The sequence below is a fragment of the Gopherus flavomarginatus genome, chromosome 6 (assembly GCF_025201925.1).
Source record: "Gopherus flavomarginatus isolate rGopFla2 chromosome 6, rGopFla2.mat.asm, whole genome shotgun sequence".
Taxonomy (NCBI): Eukaryota; Metazoa; Chordata; order Testudines; family Testudinidae; genus Gopherus; species Gopherus flavomarginatus.
Window position 1 is genome coordinate 104,764,434 of NC_066622.1, and position 17,601 is coordinate 104,782,034.

At 39.4% G+C, this 17,601-nt stretch overlaps 1 protein-coding gene across 4 annotated transcripts in view; it reads left to right on the forward strand.

The window, feature by feature from the left end:
* The window catches only part of PTEN (phosphatase and tensin homolog), an 84,179-nt gene extending 79,106 nt beyond the window's left edge, over positions 1-5,073 (forward strand). For all 4 annotated transcript variants that reach the window (XM_050959621.1, XM_050959623.1, XM_050959625.1 and 1 more), the window contains one exon: positions 1,495-5,073. In XM_050959621.1, the coding sequence (XP_050815578.1) occupies positions 1,495-1,677 (183 nt within the window). In that variant the 3' untranslated portion in view covers positions 1,678-5,073. The remainder of the gene's footprint in view (positions 1-1,494) is intronic.
* The last annotated feature ends 12,528 nt before the right edge of the window (positions 5,074-17,601 follow it).

A 17,601-nucleotide genomic window follows, 5' to 3' on the forward strand; every position in this document is an offset into this window, starting at 1 on the left:
TTATATCGAGCGAACAGAGCCCTTTCGTAGAACGCCCCAACTCTTCTTGCAGTGGCGGACCGAATGAAGGGCCTACCTGTCTCCTCCCAGAGGATTTCATCTTGGGTGACAGCCTGCATCCGTACTTGTTGTTACTTGGATAATGTTCCCTCGAGCCGCCTCACCACACATTCTACCAGGGCCCAGGCTTCATCTGCTGCCTTCCTGGCTCGTGTACCCATCCAGGAGATATGCCGTGCAGCTGCCTGGTCTTCAGTACATACCTTTGCCTCTCATTATGCTCTGGGTCAACAGTCCAGAGATCATGCAGCCTTTGGCTCAGCAGTTTTGCATTCTGCAACATCTCATTCCGACCCCACCGCCTAGGTAAGGCTTGGGAAACACCTAATTGGAATGGATATGAGCAATCACTCGAAGAACAAAAGGCGGTTACTCATCTTTGTAACTGTTGTTCTTCAAGATGTGTTGCTCATATCCATTCCAAACCCGCCCTCCTTCCCCTCTGTCGGAGTAGCTGGCAAGAAGAAACTGAAGGGCCATTGCGTCGACAGGGGTATATATCCAGCGCCATAGTGGCGCCACTCCAGAGGGCGCCCAGCCGACCCACCGAGTGTTGCTAGGGTAAAAATCTTCCGACGAGCATGCATGCGGCGCGCACACACCTAACTGGAATGGATATGAGCAACACATCTCAAAGAACAACAGTTACAAAGGTGAGTAACCTTCTTTTTCCAAGTGTAAACACAACTGTATTTATTAATTAACACTGTCTACTTCAGAGTCTTCAACCTTGTTTTAAGTGAATAGACATGACTGAATCCACATGGGGAGTGTATTTGTGGAGAAGGTGCCATTTCTATATACTGTCTTTCTAGCCATAAGAGTTCTTTGAACTGAGGATGCTTCTGCTATTTGGAAACATCACTACAATATCCATCTGTCTTAACCAGTATAACCACTGATACATAAATTGTATAAAGATAAGTAAAAGGAAAAAGGATAATTGGTAGTGAGTAATTAATAGTGCCACAAAGAGCACAACAGTGATTGTAATTGGGTGTTTCTTATTGCTTATGATTGTCGTGGGAGCTCCTAATGGTCCCTATCCTAAGGTACTTGTTGACATGGATTCACGACTCTTACCGTTTGTGCTACTGAAAAGTTTGTAAGTGTTTTAGATTTGGGACTTGGCATTTTGTATGCCAAAAGTTTAATATCAAAGGTTGTATGTAGTTGGAGGTTTTTAAACACATGTACATGGTAGAATGATTTTAAAGGACCTATGTCAATACCGTGCTTTTGTTGGTTAACTTATTTCACTGTGCAGAGCTAGAATAAGCTTTCCAGTGTAAACTGTGTCCACACTAGGAGCACTTCACCAGTATAGCTATACAAGCAAAGCCTTCCAAGTGTAGGCTTGGCCTGTATTGTCTCAACTACTTTAAGAAAGAAAAGTTCAGACTATATTAACCTTTTGTTTTCTTCCTTTCCTAGGTGAAGCTATTTTTCACGAAAACAGAGGAGCCATCAAATCCAGAGGCTAGCAGTTCTACTTCAGTAACACCGGATGTTAGTGACAATGAACCTGATCATTATAGATATTCTGACACCACTGACTCTGATCCAGAGAATGAACCTTTTGATGAAGATCAGCATACGCAGATTACAAAAGTCTGAATATTTTTTTTATCTGGGAAAAAAAACCACGAAGAGACAAACTTGAATAAACTGAAAAAAAGGACCTTTTCAAATGGCAATAGAACATTGTGTCAGATTACCAATTATAGGAACAATTCTTTCCTGACCAATCTTATTTTGCCCTATAAATCTACAGGGTTTGACATTTGTTGTCCAGTTGAAAAAGGTTACGTAGCTATGTTATGTATATACCTTTTTGTGTCAAAAGGACATTAAAATTTCAATTAGGAAATATAAAGATGGCACTTTCCCATTTTATTCCAGTTTTATAAAAGTGGAGACAGATCTGATGTGTATGCGTAGGAATTTTTCCTTTTGTCTGTCACCAACTGCAGTTGGGGGGGAAAAAAGCTTTCTGATATACAGGTTCACATCCTGCCCCTTTTTTTGCACTTAAGTGGCAACAGATAAGTCCGCAGTTGGCTAAGAGAAGTTTCTAAAGGGTTGTACTACATTCTGATGCATGTATTCTGGATAGGGGAATGAAAGAAATGCTCTGAAAGGAATATATTATGCTGGACCCTGGACTATGTACCATATCCAGCTACTTACATGCACCTTTCTTTAGCATGCTGCAGTAATTAATCCTGGACGTTTGAGGAATCGGCCGCTGTCACTGCTTGTTGTTTGTGCATTTTATTTTTTTAAGCATAATGGTGCTAGAAAAGGCAGCTAGAGGGAGTGATTCCATATAGGGGTACAGGAATGAACCTTCCACAACATCTTAAAGACCCACAAATGAAGGGATATGAAAAAAATGGGGTCACAGATAAGAAACACAGCAACAATGACTTAACCATACAAATGTGGAGGCTATCAACCTAAAATGGGCTTGAAACTATTGTTCTAAAAAAGACAATGATTTATTAAATGTTTTTCTCAATTGTAATGGCTGCTCCATCTCCTGTGTAATCAAGGCCAGTGCTGAAAGTCAGATGCTATTAGTACGTACATCAGTCAACATCTTACTTATTTTATTAGTTTTTCAATCATATACCTGCTGTGAATGCTTCATGTGCTGCATTGCAAGCTTTTTTTCTCATTAAATATAAAATATTTTATAACGGTGCATGAGAAACTTCAATTTGAAATTCTACAGGTTAGTGTTTATTTTGAAGATTTATGGATTCATTTATTCAAACAAACAGCTGTCAGCCCTTCCCCCCCTTTGACCTTACACATTCTATTACATTCATTACAATGAGTTTTGCAGTTTTGCACACTTTTTTTAAAATGTCATTAACTGTTAGGGAATTTTACTTGAATACTTAGTACCTACAATGTTTAAAAAGAGACATTACACATGGTATAAAGGAAACCAGTCTTTCAATAAATTCTCAACACTGCACAGATACAAAGATGTGTACTTTTTAAAAGTAGAACATGTCCCAAATATTCTATCTGTTGTTTGCTATTAAAAGAATTAGATATCCAAACTAGCAGTGTTGTATCATTCCTTCATAGGGATATAGCCAGAAATAGTGATTGAGCTTCACTTTTGAATATTATGATTGACATGCCCAGACTGCAGATAATTTAAGAGTACAACTATTGTTGAATACAGATATGAAATTTTTTTTTTTTTAAATTCTGTTCACTCTGAAATACACCATGACCTTCAAACTTCTGGAATATCTACCCCAAAAGTTACACTTTATGGTGTAAAGTCCAATTTTAATTAACTTACTGGCGCCGAAGTTGTTTATTAGCTGTGTTCTTACCGAGTTAACAAATGAATCTGTGATCCATAGGGCCCAGTACAACAGCATTAACAGAATATGAATTGTAAAAAGATAAGGCAGGACTTCACCTACATTTTGGTAAACAAAGGTGTAACATGCTTTTTCAGTATTTATTGGTCAATTTTGCTCGTCAAATTCGTGATCTAAACTTATAACAAAGCTATTATAGGATTTTCTGATTCATAAGTTAAATTAGATTTTAAGGTTTTAACAGAACAAAAATGCTGGTCCAGCACTCAGAATTCCCATTGTTAAATTGGGCAGCAGGCAATGGCTACTTGAAGACCAGACTTTATGCCTTGATACATGTTTCACCTTATGTCTGCTTTTAGCAATTGAAAATCATGTTGGCTAATAAACAAAAATATTCATGCTTTAAAATACTTTGATTTTGACACTGTACTATGTCCCACTTTTGGGCTCATGATATCAAAATTAAATGTGTGGTTCCTGTATGTAACACTGATGGCCAGAATGGAAATAATGACATTATAATGGGCTTTTGCACTGTTGTTTTTCCTTTGGAATGTGAAGGTCTGAATGAGGGTTTTGATTATGAATGTTTCAATGTTTTTGAGAAGCCTTGCTTACATTTTATGGTATAGTCATTGGAAATGGAAAAATGGCATTATATATATATTATATATATATAAAAAATATATATATTATACATACTCTCCTATACTTTCAGTTACCATCCCCATAGAACTTGACAAGAATTACTATGACTGAAAGGTTTTTGAATCCTTATTAAAACGTTATTTATGACAGTATTCATAATTAGCTTGAAATGCATTCGGTAGGTAATCTCTGAGTTTCTAGACTGTATACTTAAACTCCTGGATGTGCAGCAGCTTACATGTCTGAAATTACTTGAAGGCATCACTTTCATAAGAGCTTACTGTTAGGCCCTGTACCATCCATAGTCATCTGTAGCCCCACTCGAAATGTTTTGGCACAGTTAATTTAAGGGCAGTTGTATAAATAGCATCAAGATTCTTTGCTGTGGCACAAATTGTAAACTAAAGTGGAGTTTACATACAGCATCAAACGTTTCAGCTTTAAAAAATAAAAATAGGGTGCCAGTGTGCAAGTTCCATGTTTAGTTATAGCAAATTTGTGCAATATGTTAACGATGCCTGTGGTTGCCACAAAGTGCCTCGTTTACCTTTAAATACTGTTAAAAAATGTCATGCATGCAGATGGAAGAGGTAGAACTGTGTGCTAAAAGAGGCTTTAACTGCAGTTTGGCAGAGGTGCCTTTTACTCTGCTAGTTCAAATTTTCAGTCTGTTTTCATATATATAGAGAGAGTGTGTGTGTGTATATATATATATATAGAGAGAGAGAGAGAGAGAGAGAGAGTGTGTATGTATATACACACACACACGCACACAAAAAACTTGTCAAGCAGCCTTACTCTGATTCAGTCTCTTCAGATACTATTGTGCTGTGCAACAGTGGCTCTGTGTGTAATGCTATGCACTGAGGATACACAAAAACAGCAAAATATGACATGTACAGGATAATGCCTCATACAAATCAGATGTCCATTTGTTGTTGTGTTTAACAACCCTTTATCTCTTAGTGTTAAAACTCCACTTAAAACTGATTAAAGTCTCATTCTTGTCACAGTGTGGGTGTTTTATTGAAGTATTTTGGGTGTAAACTGCTCAGATTATATTTTGCTATTCAGAAATGAAGGATCAAGTGTGATCGTGGGAGTAAGGGACATTTCTCTAAAAGGAGCTCCTTGTGTATCAAAACAGATTTCAGGAAAGCTGCATGTTAAAATCCTTTGAGATTGAGTCTTAACAAATTAATGTTGGAATAGGAAATGTGGGTTTTGCTTGCATTGGTTTTCAAAACTATAGAATAAGTAAAAATAGGTGGGCCTTTCATTTTAATGCTCTCCAACCTATGAAATATAAAACTGTACTCTGAATTAAACCAAATTACTTGCTGTCGGGTCAATTTGTTTTAGTATAGCAATACATATTTTTTTCTTTGAAATAACATCGAGCTTCCTGTACAAACAAGCTAAACTTTTCAGGAAAATGTAATGAAGTTCACTGAGATACAATGTAATTTTTCTAACTTTAAACTGCCAATGGCTTACTAAAGTCTGCAGGCTACTTTTTCCAATGGGGCTAGTATAATGTGTGTGTGTATATATATCATAAAATAAGCTTGAATTTTTTTCATGCCTGCTGGTCTCTCTGAAATTATTTTTAAAATAGATTTTGTACATGTCTTAATGTAGAAATACTGTATCCTGTCACTTTTTCAGCTTGTCTTACCATTTGAGCCTTAAGGAAGAAAGAAGTTACTTGATTTGTGCTTAAACTCAATGAGGTTGCTACAGATTCAGTGGCTCTGTAAAAGTGAAAAAAGAAAATGTTTTACTGTTTTACATGTGGTGATGGTTTAGCAGGATTTTGAATTATGAAAATTACACATCTAACTACTTCATTTCTAAATGCTGTATTCCTGCCTCCTTACTGAAGCTTTTTCATTTAAAAATGGCTTAATAGATGTTTGAGGAAAAAGTCGTCAAAATGATTCCCATACTGCTTTATGAATCAATTCATAATATGTATGCTCAGTGCTATAGCCATTTCCATATAGTAATTGAAATCGAAAACATGTTGCTGCTTTAATATTGCTTGATTTCTCCAACTTGGATGGAATCTTTCTCCTAGTTGATGTTTGACACAACCAAACTAAATTTGTTAATAATGGTTGCATTTCAGTAAACAATAAGATAAATATTACTTGTTTAGAGTTAATCATGTACATCTTTCTGCCTATAGTCTTTATGGTAATAGTTCTTTTACGTTCTGGAAGCAAAAGTTTTTAAAAGGCTTAATTGTCTGTGGGCTGGAAGGTGGGGAGGGGGGCTCTTTGGTATCAGAGTAATTAGAAATGCATAGAAAGTCCATTCAGCACTCTGTTCAATGAGTGGTTTCTAAAAGAATATTAGAAAAGAATCTACATGAAGAGGTTCTGGTGTCAGGACAATTGTAATTGTTTCTGTATTTGTTGTGTGAGCTAATGGTGTATAGTTTACTTCAGTGCAGAGTAGGATCCTTGTGAATCCCTATGCAGTTGTGGTAGTATAATAATGGTCTGCTTCAATTGCTTATTTTTTATCTCCAATAGAGCTACACTATAATATTTCCAACTTCTACTTGGAAGCCTTCTGTTGGAATCCATTCTGGGTTTCATCTGTCTTTCAAATTGTATGCTACTTGCTCTTGAGACACAATTCCTCTGATACGTCTGTAGTTTACTTGTATCTTTTTGTGTGTGTGTGTAATTGCTGTTTTTCTCAGATGAAATGTTTGGAATCTGTGACCATTTAGCTCTGCATATGAGCTGTAATCCCCACTCTTTTTTTCTTTAAGCTTTTGTCTACTGAAGCCAAATTCTATGGTGCTTTTTGTGCCTTTCATTTTTTTCAAGTGTGCAGCAGTGCTTACTAAAATGTCAGTTTCAGAGCATCCTGTTTATAATTCATGTACGTTTATGCATGGTGGAGCATGGGCAGCAACAATGCAAACATTCTGCACAGTGTACTTTAATTCTGAGTCTCCATGTCCATTCTGTCTGTGACCTCTACTTGGCTGCTATCCCATGAAGGTTTATCTTGGTTTTATGTGAACATTTTTTCCATGCACAACTGTTCTGGAATACCAACTCAATTTATACAGGCCACTTCAGCCATAAATGGATAGATTTTTAAAAACATTTTTAAAAATTGTGTCCATAAAACTGACAACATAAAAATGTCTTGATAAAAATGGTGGAATAGGCCATTTTAAAATGTATATCGTCATTAAGACTATTTTAAAAGATGAGTATTTTTAAAAAGTAGCATGCTAAGAGTTTCATGTTGGGTCTCGTAATACAATGTTTGGTAATTGGGTGGGAGCCAACAGTAGAGGAGATTTGGTCAGGGTCCCAGAGGAAGCAAACAGAGATAGGGAAGGTATTTGTGGAGAAGAACACGAGCAATATTTTAAAAAGGCAGTCCAGAAGCCTGGGAAATGAAACTGATATTGAACTACAAATCAGGTGGGAAAATGTATTTTTGCTTTTGTTCTTAACGCTTGGCCTAATTCCCTTGCTGTCTCATTATTGTGTGCGCCATTATGCCAGGACAAACTGCTTGAGAACTTCTCACCCATTCACCTATATAACTTTTTTTCTCCCAACCTTTTCATAGATTATTAGGATTGGAAAGGACCTCAGGAGATCATCTAAGTCCAACCCCCTGCTCAAGGCAGGACCAATCCCCAAATGGCCCCCTCAAGGGTTGAACTCACAACCCTGAGTTTAGTAGGCCAATGCTCAAACCACTGAGCTATCCCTCCCCCTTGTGCCAGCCAATACAGTGGCTAAATGTATCCTTCCTTTCAGCAGGGGACAGAAAGGAAAAAGCTTTCAGTGGTTTTACTCCTCTCCCCAAATATAAAGTGATTGCTGATTCAGACTTACAGTGCTGAAAGAATCCTATTTGAAAAATGTAATAAGTCTTAGCTATCCTACTGGAAAGTAGGGGGAAAAGGCAATAGCTGAACCAACTCTTAAGGAAGTGCTTGCATAAAAGAATGCATAAATCTAATTGCCAAGCAAATTATCATTGGGGTATGCGAGCCCTGACTGCCGAATCAGTACTGAAATAAAATATGTAGAACTGCCTAGAGAGTGTGTCAAACACCTGGATAAATTACTGCTGACTGGGGTAGAATAAGATGCACACAAACCTAAATATCGAGTGAGAAAACTATTCATGGCGCCTAAGCATGCTAGGTACTTTACAGCCAAATAGAGAGGTTCCAGCCCAGTGGAACTTCCTATTCATATTACACAAAAATTGTAGCTAATTCTTCGAGGCACTTCAAACAGGAATCGGGTGCGGGGGTGTCTCCCATTGGCATAGGCTTTGAACAGGCTGAGCACGGCTTAAACCCCGGAGCCTTGGGCATGAGTCTGGACGGAGCTCAGGGAGGAAGAGGAAGGAACCCCTTCCAACCCGCTAACTTTATTTACAAACGAATTCTACAACTATTAAGACTACTATACAACCTAACTATATAGCTACAAGATCTAGGACAATTATCCAAACCAGAAAGTAAAAGCTAGAGAGAGTGGAGGACAGTAATGCTGTGCTCCACGGTCCCAATAACCGTCACAGGTGGTAAGAAGGAACTGAGGGGGTGCTGGGTTGGCTGGGGGATGTATCCAGTTCTGTGAAGGCACTCCAGGGGCTCCACAGCTAACCCACTGGGTGTTGCTGGGGTAAAAATTCTCCGACAATTGTGCACACGGCGTGCACACACCTAATTGGAATGGATATGAGCAACACATTTCGAAGAACAACAGTTACAAAGGTGAGTAACCGTCTTTTACTATACCTCTATTTTGAGCAAGCTATATGTAAAATAAGCATTTTTCCAAAACTATTTAATTGCCTTTTTTCCTACAATTTTGCGCACATAACACATAGATGTGTACATGGAAGAACAGAGAGCATGCCAAGGTAGTAATGGTGTGATGTCCTGATCTGCATGGATTTAAATCGTTAAACTAGCATGGCATTAATAAAGCTTTACAATGAATGACAGTTACAAAAATAAATGAATGCAAAAGGTGTTAAAATAGCTCAGGAGTATATTAATTGATATAGTAAATGTCAAATATTCAATGCTGGCTTTTAATTTTGGGCTTTAGCACCTGCAAAATTAGAAATAACGTGAGATTCTTGAAAATTAAATATTTTCAACACTGACTTCCCCATCATTTTCCTGTCAGATACACCCCATTCTCCCTCCTCTGTCCATCTATAACCCTTATTTATTGTAATGGAAAATATCATGCAAAAGCAAAACAGTTTTTATTATAAAACTAAGTATTGGAATTATAGTCAGTGTTCCCTTCTCCTTTTTCCATCTTTCCCTCTGTTTTCTGTACCTGTTTCTATCGTTTTTTCTCCCCTCTTACACTTGCTACTTTTTTACAACTGTGAAGGGTAACTTTGTTTTCTCTCTCTTGGATTTTAAAGTCTTGTTTTTTAGATAATGCCTTCAAAATAAATCCTTTCTGCTCTTCCACTTTCTGGTAGCTTTTCCCTTGAGGAATGACTTCAGGAGAATGTCAGGATTGTATGGGTTAAACAAATCCAAGATGCATTTATACATGCCTGAGTTAATTTCTGATGCACTATAAACAAGCTGGTGTGCAGACAATATAATAGGAAATGGTGTACCTGTGTACTGAACTTGTTCAGTGAGCTGAATGCTAACTTTCATGTTTGCTCTTAACATACACAATTATTTAACCTGGACCATGTTTTTCAGCAGTACACTTTTCTTTGTGGATTATGCTGGTGTTATGGCACAAAGGAAAGACTTTTCTCCTTTTTTGACTGATTTTGTTCCTCTCAACTCTGGTGCGCACTCTGACTGGTGAAAATTGGGTGGCTTCCCTTCTTTTCTTTCTGGGAAGATCCTCCTGCTGTAAGCCAAATTCTGCACTTGGTCATGTTCCATGTGATTCTCATTAAATCTAGTGGAAGCCAGTCATAAGAACGGCCATACTGGATCAGACCAATGGTCTATCTAGCCTTGTATCCTGTCTTCTGATAGTGGCCAGTGCCAGATGCTTCAGAGGGGATGAAGAGAACAGGGCAATTTGAGTGATCCATCTCCTGTCGTCCAGTCCCAGCCTCTGGTAATCACGCATCACAGGCCAAAATTTGGCCCTTAAAAACTCCAGTAAGTCAAACAATGCAGGCTTTGCTCAAGAGTTCTGTTTAGTGCCTTGCCAAGTAATTCTTCTGAGCTCCAGTAAGGGAATTTGCTTAAAGAAATTAACAGAAGTCAGGATCATGTGGGGCTTGGAAGGTGAAGAGCCGCCCCTGGAAGGGCTGTGAACAAGTAAGGAACTTTTAGATAGTGAAGAGTTTCAGGAAAGCAAGAAACTTGATCAGTGTCAAAAATGCTGTTTCTTCCATAGATAAAACAGGAGGAGAGGGATGATTTTGGAAGAAAATAAGCCAGGGAGGAAAGATACACCAATGGAAACAATATTAAAGTGCAGACAAGCATTTTTTGCAATGGGGGTAGTAAAGAAAAGGAGGGGTTTGGTGACAGAAGTTGTTACAGGACTTATGTGAATCTGTATATGGGGATGCAGACGACAATTGAGTCTTGTGTGTGAGAAGAGTGGTGGAATTGACCACTGTCATAAGGTATGTCTACACTACTGCTGGATTGGCTGGCAGCGATTGATCCATCGGGGATCAATTTATTGCGTCTAGTCTAGATGTGATAAATCGACCCTTGAGCACTCTCCCATCAACTCCTTTACTCCAGCTTGACAAGAAGTGCAGGCGGAGTTGACGGGAGCGGCAGCAGTCGACTCACCGCGGTGAAGACACCACCGTAAGTTGATCTAAGTACCTCGACTTCAGCTATGTTATTCATGGAGCTGAACTTGCATAATTTAGATCAATCGGCACCCCCCAGTGTAGACCAGGCCATAGAGGAAGTATGCAAGGGAGAGGGTTTAGAAGGACAAATTAGTTCAGTTTTGGTGAGATTGAGATGATAGAAAAGATCCAAGTAGAGTTGTTTGGGAGGCAGCTGGAGAAGCAGATAATGGGGAAGTGGTTATGGCTACAGGGGAAAACTTGGGAATTATTTGCATAAGGATGTTTGTTGAAACTAAGGGTATGGCTACACTTGCACTTCAAAGCGCTGCCGTGGCAGCACTTTGAAGTGTGAGTGTGGTCGCAGCGCCAGCGCTGGGGGAGAGCTCTCCCAGCGCTGCACGTACTCCACATCCTCTACAGGTGTAGCTTGCAGCACTGGGAGCCGTGCTCCCAGCGCTGCGGCACTGTTCACACTGAGGCTTTACAGCGCTGTATCTTGCAGCACTCGGGGGTGTTATTTTCACACCCCTGAGCGCGAAAGTTGCAGCGCTGTAAAGCGCCAGTGTAGCAATGGCCTAAGGGAGTAGATGATGATACAGAAGTTGTAATTGGAGAAGGAGGGGATTGAGGACAGAACTTGGAGAGATGCCAAGAAAGGGAGGAAGAGGAAGGATGAGGAGCCATTAGACAAAATGCTGAAGTGGTTAGTAAGAGGAGAGAACCAGCCAAGTACAATCACAGGAGCCAAGAGGGAATTATACAAATTATTAAGTATCACAAGATAACATGTCATGTCGCACTTCAAATAGTGATTTGTTAAGCTAAAAGATGGGGATAGTTCCCAACTTGTTACTCCCTGTATCAAGTTATTTAAGAAACTCTTTTCTCCAACACTAAGTGTTGAAAATAATACAGGATATACATATGCTATAATTTGATTTAACTGCTGCAGCAATCCTTTTATTAATTTTGCATGTTTATACTTCCTCCTTGAGAGCTGTATGCTTATGGAGATCTATTTCATATTTGTAATATTTGTAGAAGCTTTTATTTCTTGAACTGGGCTGTTAGAAGAAACAACTAAAGAAGTTTGGGCTAGTTTTCCTAATAATTAGATTTATGAAACAGTTACTAGTTTTCAGTCTCAGGCTTACAAATAAATATCTTACCAACTTTTTAAAATCACCTGCTATTTTTGATGTTTATAGAAAAAGTACATTATTATGAACTGATTTACTATTTTATACAAATATTAATTTATACTATTTATACCAATATAGATTAGACTCAGATTTTAGTGATAACATACCGTAAATCATTTGTTTCTGTGTATTATAAATTGAGCCAGAGAAGAATGATCTTCGCAGGTTGATTATGTAGGAAAGCACTTGTGAGATGGGAATTTCAATGCTTGACTTATGTGTTTGTTACTAAAATTCTCAGGGAGCCTAATAGTTTGATCTACTTCCTGTAACACCTTAACATGCTGGTCAGGTGTTATACAATTGCAAAGGGAGAGAAAGTTGGAAATCAGTTGATCTATTTATATTCCTTATCTTACACAACACATATTATGAATGTAATTCTTCATTACCCACCTTGTAACTACAATCTTTAACAATTCTCAATCTGAAGTTTGCTAATAAAAGTAACCCATGGGGGAGAAGGTCAGGGCAGAACGTAATGGATGGTAGTGTGGCTTTTGAGTTGCCAAAAGATGCCCATCAGCACTGTGTTGGGGATCAGTGTGCCCGTGTTTAAATTTTTGTTTGCATATATATAATCAAATGGAATAATTTCTTTAAATCATACACCCTTGACCACAGTGAAGTTTCCAAGCTGCCATCTACCTTCTCCCATGTCTTCTCCATGCAAGCTGCTGTTAAGGCTAGAGGATTTAAACCCCCTTATAATGATGGAAATACTTATCTGTAACAAATTTGATAAACTACTTGTGACATTCTCTTTGTAGGAAAAAATTGAAGCACTTCTGGCAAAATGGACTTAATGTGGCTGGAGAGAAGGGGATGGAATGGAAATAAAAGGGAGGTGTGGGGAAAATGAGATGGGGGTAACCACAGATGAGGTGGAAAGGGAGGAAGATATCACCAAATATATTGTGTAACATTGTAGAGGTGTTGAATAAAGGCTTGGAGATTTCATTTGGAAAGGACAGACTACTTCAGATCTTGGCTGAATGCAAGTCCAGTCTGTCTCAGCACTTGCAGAAAGAAGCAACGGGGGAAGGGTTCTACAACTGAGAAGGGAGGTATGACCAAAATGTGGTTTCTTTCAACAGATTGGGGCAGGGAGGGAACATTTTGTAACCCATTATGAATGACAGCATTGACAGAAAATCATCATCCTGGTGTATTGAGTTGATCTGTACAAAACTAAGACTGATACTGCTCCGCTTGCATCGTTGTCTGGATGTTCTTCACAGGGCTAGTCTTTTAAAGGTTTTCTGCTCATCTTTCCTACAAAAACAAATACTTTCTCCTGATCTCCTGTGTACAGCTGGAGAAGATGGTTAAATGTGTTTTCAGAAACACAACCCTTACCACCATCTTTTGAACACATTGCACTAAGACCGTCCTAATTCTTCTGACCCTCTAATGGCAATCAGAAAAAAGTCAGTAAATTGCACAAAGTTTGGCATGTCTGTGGTTTGAAAAATAGTGAGTCTTTCCATTCTCTTCTCTTCTCTTTCCTGTCTCTCCCCCATCCCCCCAAATGTTTGATTACAGTCTTAATCTAGTTCTTTAAAATACAGGTGGCTAAAAGTTTCATTTTAAGATTATTATTTTGTAAGCACTTCAGATGCAAACATATAGAGAGCAAATTGATTAGATTTTGTCCTAAGAAATGTCCCTTGATAAGACCAAACAGTAATAGGTGGAAAAGTTTCATTTTGGTCCAAAGTTTGTCAATAGGGGGTAAAAAGATAAAATAAAAATGTTAAGTAGGTAGTTACATTAGAGTGCAAGCTGTCAATAGTTAATTAATTTCTTATGGCTCATTCTGAAGTAAACAGAAGATGGTGAAATGAGAGATGAAGGGAATGTTGGGATATAGGAAGGAGAATGAGGAAGGAGAGGAGCCTGAGTGTAGAAGGTGCTAGATGAGGAACCACTAGTTTGTAAATTGTGGATCTACAGTGCAAGATCACCTTAGGGTTGGAAGAGACCTCAGGAGGTCATCTAGTCCAACCTCCTGCTCAAAGCAGGACCAACACCAGCTAAATCATCCCAGCCAGGGCTTTGTCAAGCTGGGCCTTAAAAACCTCTAAGGAAAGAGATTCTACCACCTCTCTAGGTAACCCATTCCAGTGCTTCACCACCCTCCTAGTGAAATAGTTCTTCCTAATATCCAACTTAGAGCTCCCCCACCGCAACTTGAGACCATTGCTCCTTGTTCTGTCATCTGCCACCACTGAGAACAGCCTAGTTCCATCCTCTTTGGAGCCCCCGTTCAGGTCCCCCCTCACTTCTGAAGACTAAATAATCCCAGTTCCCTCCGCCTCTCCTCATAAGTCATGTGTCCCAACCCCCTAATCATTTTGGTGCTCTCTGTTGAACTCTCTCCAATTTGTCCACATCTTTTCTGTAGTGGGGGGCCCAAAACTGGACACAGACGTGGCCTCACCAGTGCGGAATGGAGGAGGAGAATCACTTTTCTCAATCTGCTGGCAATGCTCCTACTAATGCAGTCCAATATGCCGTTAGCCTTCTTGGCAATGTGGGCACACTGTTGACTCTCATCCAACTTCTCCACTGTAATCTCCAGGTCCTTTTCTGCAGAATTGCTGCTTAGCCAGTAGGTCCCCAGCCTGTAACACTGTATGTGATTCTTCCATCCTAAGTGCAGGACTCTGCACTTGTCTTTGTTGAACTTTATCAGATTTCGTTTGGCCCAATCCTCCAATTCATCTAGGTCTCTGGACCCTATCCCTATTCTCCAGTGTATCTACCTCTCCCCTACAGCTTAGTGTAGTCCATGAACTTGCTGAGGGTGCAAACCATCCCATCATCCAGATCATTAATGAAGGTATCAAACAAAACCAGCCCCAGGACTGACCCCTGAAGCACTTTGCTTGATACCAGCTGCCAGCTAGACATCGAGCTGTTGATCCTACCCATTGAGCCTGACAATCAAGCCAGCTTTCTATACACCTTATAGTACATTCATCCAATCTATACTGTTTTTTTAACTTGCTGGTAAGAATACTGTGGGAGAACATATCAAAAGCTTTGCTAAAGTCAAGGTATATCATATCAACCGCTTTCCCCATATCCACAGTGCCAGTTCTCACCTGATTGCCTTTTATGATTAGTCAAGCATGACTTGCCCTTAGTGAATCCATGCTGACTATTCCTGATCACCTTCCTCTCCTCCAAGTGCTTCAAAATGGATTCTTTGAGGAGCTGCTCTATGATTTTTCCAGGAACAGAGGTGTTGCTGATGGTTATGTAATTCCTCAGATTCTCCTTCCCTTTTTTTTTTTTTTTTTTTTTTAAAGATGGGCACTATTTATGCCTTTTTCCAATTGTCTGGGACCTCCCCCGATCACCACAAGTTTTCAGTGATAATGGCCAATGGCTGTGCAATCATTTCAGTCAACTCCCTCAGCACCCTCAGATGCATTGTATCCAGCACATGGACTTGTGCATGTCCAGCTTTTTTAAATAGTCCTTAACCTGTTCTGTCAACACTGAGAGCTGCTCAGCTCCTCCCCATACTGTGCTGCCCAGTGCAGCAGTTTGGGAGCTGACCTTGTCTGTGAAGACTGAGGCAAAAAAAAACATTGAGGTGTGAGTACAGATGGTTGTCCACATGAGCCTGCTGTGATAGATCCTAGGCATATGGGTATCTGCATCTCCACCAGGCTGTAGATGTTCTGCCTGTCATCTAGCTGGTGTTCAGCACAATCTTTGGTATTTTATTAATGAAGTGCATTTGAAATTTGCACTCCTAGTGCTGAATTTAAAAAAGTGAGTGCATAATCAGTTTCTATCTTTGCGTATCTTAATTTTTCTTGTTACTAGCATCAAACAGCCTATTATGTAGTTTACATGAGACTGTTGCTTGCCATTTTTGTCACTTGTATTGCATATACCTGTAGTACATTCCTCCTAACTAGCAGGACAGTCGCAGGTTCAAAGCTTGTTTTGCCACGCCACCTTCACTGTGATGCCATCTATTCTGGCAAGCTAAGCAGTCCTGCTAATGCAGCATTTGGAGGGGAGCATTCCAATAAATCACATGAGTCAATGATGGTCAATCTTTTCCGTTTGAGCCAGTACTCAATCTAAGCCCCAAGTATGGTGCTAGAGTGTCCTCTTCTAGTGAACAAGGACATGTTCCATGCTAGACCATTCACTGGAGGTAATTTAAAGATCCCCCAATATTTTTGCAAGCATAGGGAGAATTAAACTTGGCAACACAGCTGAATTACAACTTTCAGACAACCTACAACCCTCTGCAGTTTCAACTGCTTAAAGTATATTTGGATCTTGTTCTGTTGCTGTACAGTTATACACCCACAGACTGCTTCATTTCACCACTAGATGAAATGATCCCTGCTTATATTTCTGCTTAAATTGTAAAATATTTTGGGCTTCTTTGAGATGAAAGGTCCTCCATAAACGCAGCATATTATCTTTCTTTACTCATAAGGAAAGTTAATTTTTAAAAATTTACAATAAAGAAAATCATGTAAGAAACTCTTTGCAAAAGTTTGAGTAATCTTCTTTATCTCTGTTTATATTGCAGAATAGCTTCCTAGATATTTAAGTCCAGAAGAGACCATTGCAATCATCTAGTCTGACTTTCTGCATAATACAGGCCATAGAATTTCACCAAGTAATTCCTAAATCAGGTTCATTATCTGTGGTTGAGTTACAGCATATCTTTTAAAGTGATTACAACCTACTTCATGCTAAAAAACAGGAGCGGTTAACGGGAGTCTTGTGGGGGGTTGAGAGGGAGAGTGTAGGGAGGGCTAGATACATTTAACATTCTTTAAACTTAAAGCCAAAAATTCCCCCTGATTAAAAACTAAACATCAACAAAGGAGCAAGCTGCAGGAATAAAAAGAGAATGCAGGGAGAAGTCCAGCAACAGTGTGTGGGCTATCCAGTTTATTCCACCCAATGCAGCATATATGATTACCTGCCCTAAGGGCTGGTGGGGTATATGTGCATTTGGTGCAAGGAGCTCCTGGTCCCCTGAGACCATAAACAGGCTTTGGAGACAAGAGTGGCTGAACTGGAGGAGCTAAGGGAGACAGAAAGGTACATAGATGAGACTTTTGGTGATAAAGTAGAATGGTCCCACCCCTGGTCTGACAGCCTCTGTGCTGTTGAGGAGGATGAAAGTCTCAGGAAAGGAGAACATCCAACTGGAGCAGAGGGAAACGGTCTCATGGTTGGGATCCTCCTTCCAGATGATGTCATGGTATCATCTTGTACTGAGAATACCTATATAGGAATAATGGGCTCCACATAAACCAAAATGGAACCAGATTGCTGGCATTTAAAACTAAAAATGTTAGAGCAGTTTTTAAACTAAGGGCTGGGGGAAACTTGGCAGGTGTGGAGGAGCATGTAGTTTGGACAGAGACCTTTCTTAGGGGAGGCTCTATTAAAGGAGATTCTGTCCTAGTAAGGAGGAGAAAATGGAAGATGATAAAATACGGGTAGGTTCTGTTGAGAAACAGTCGAAC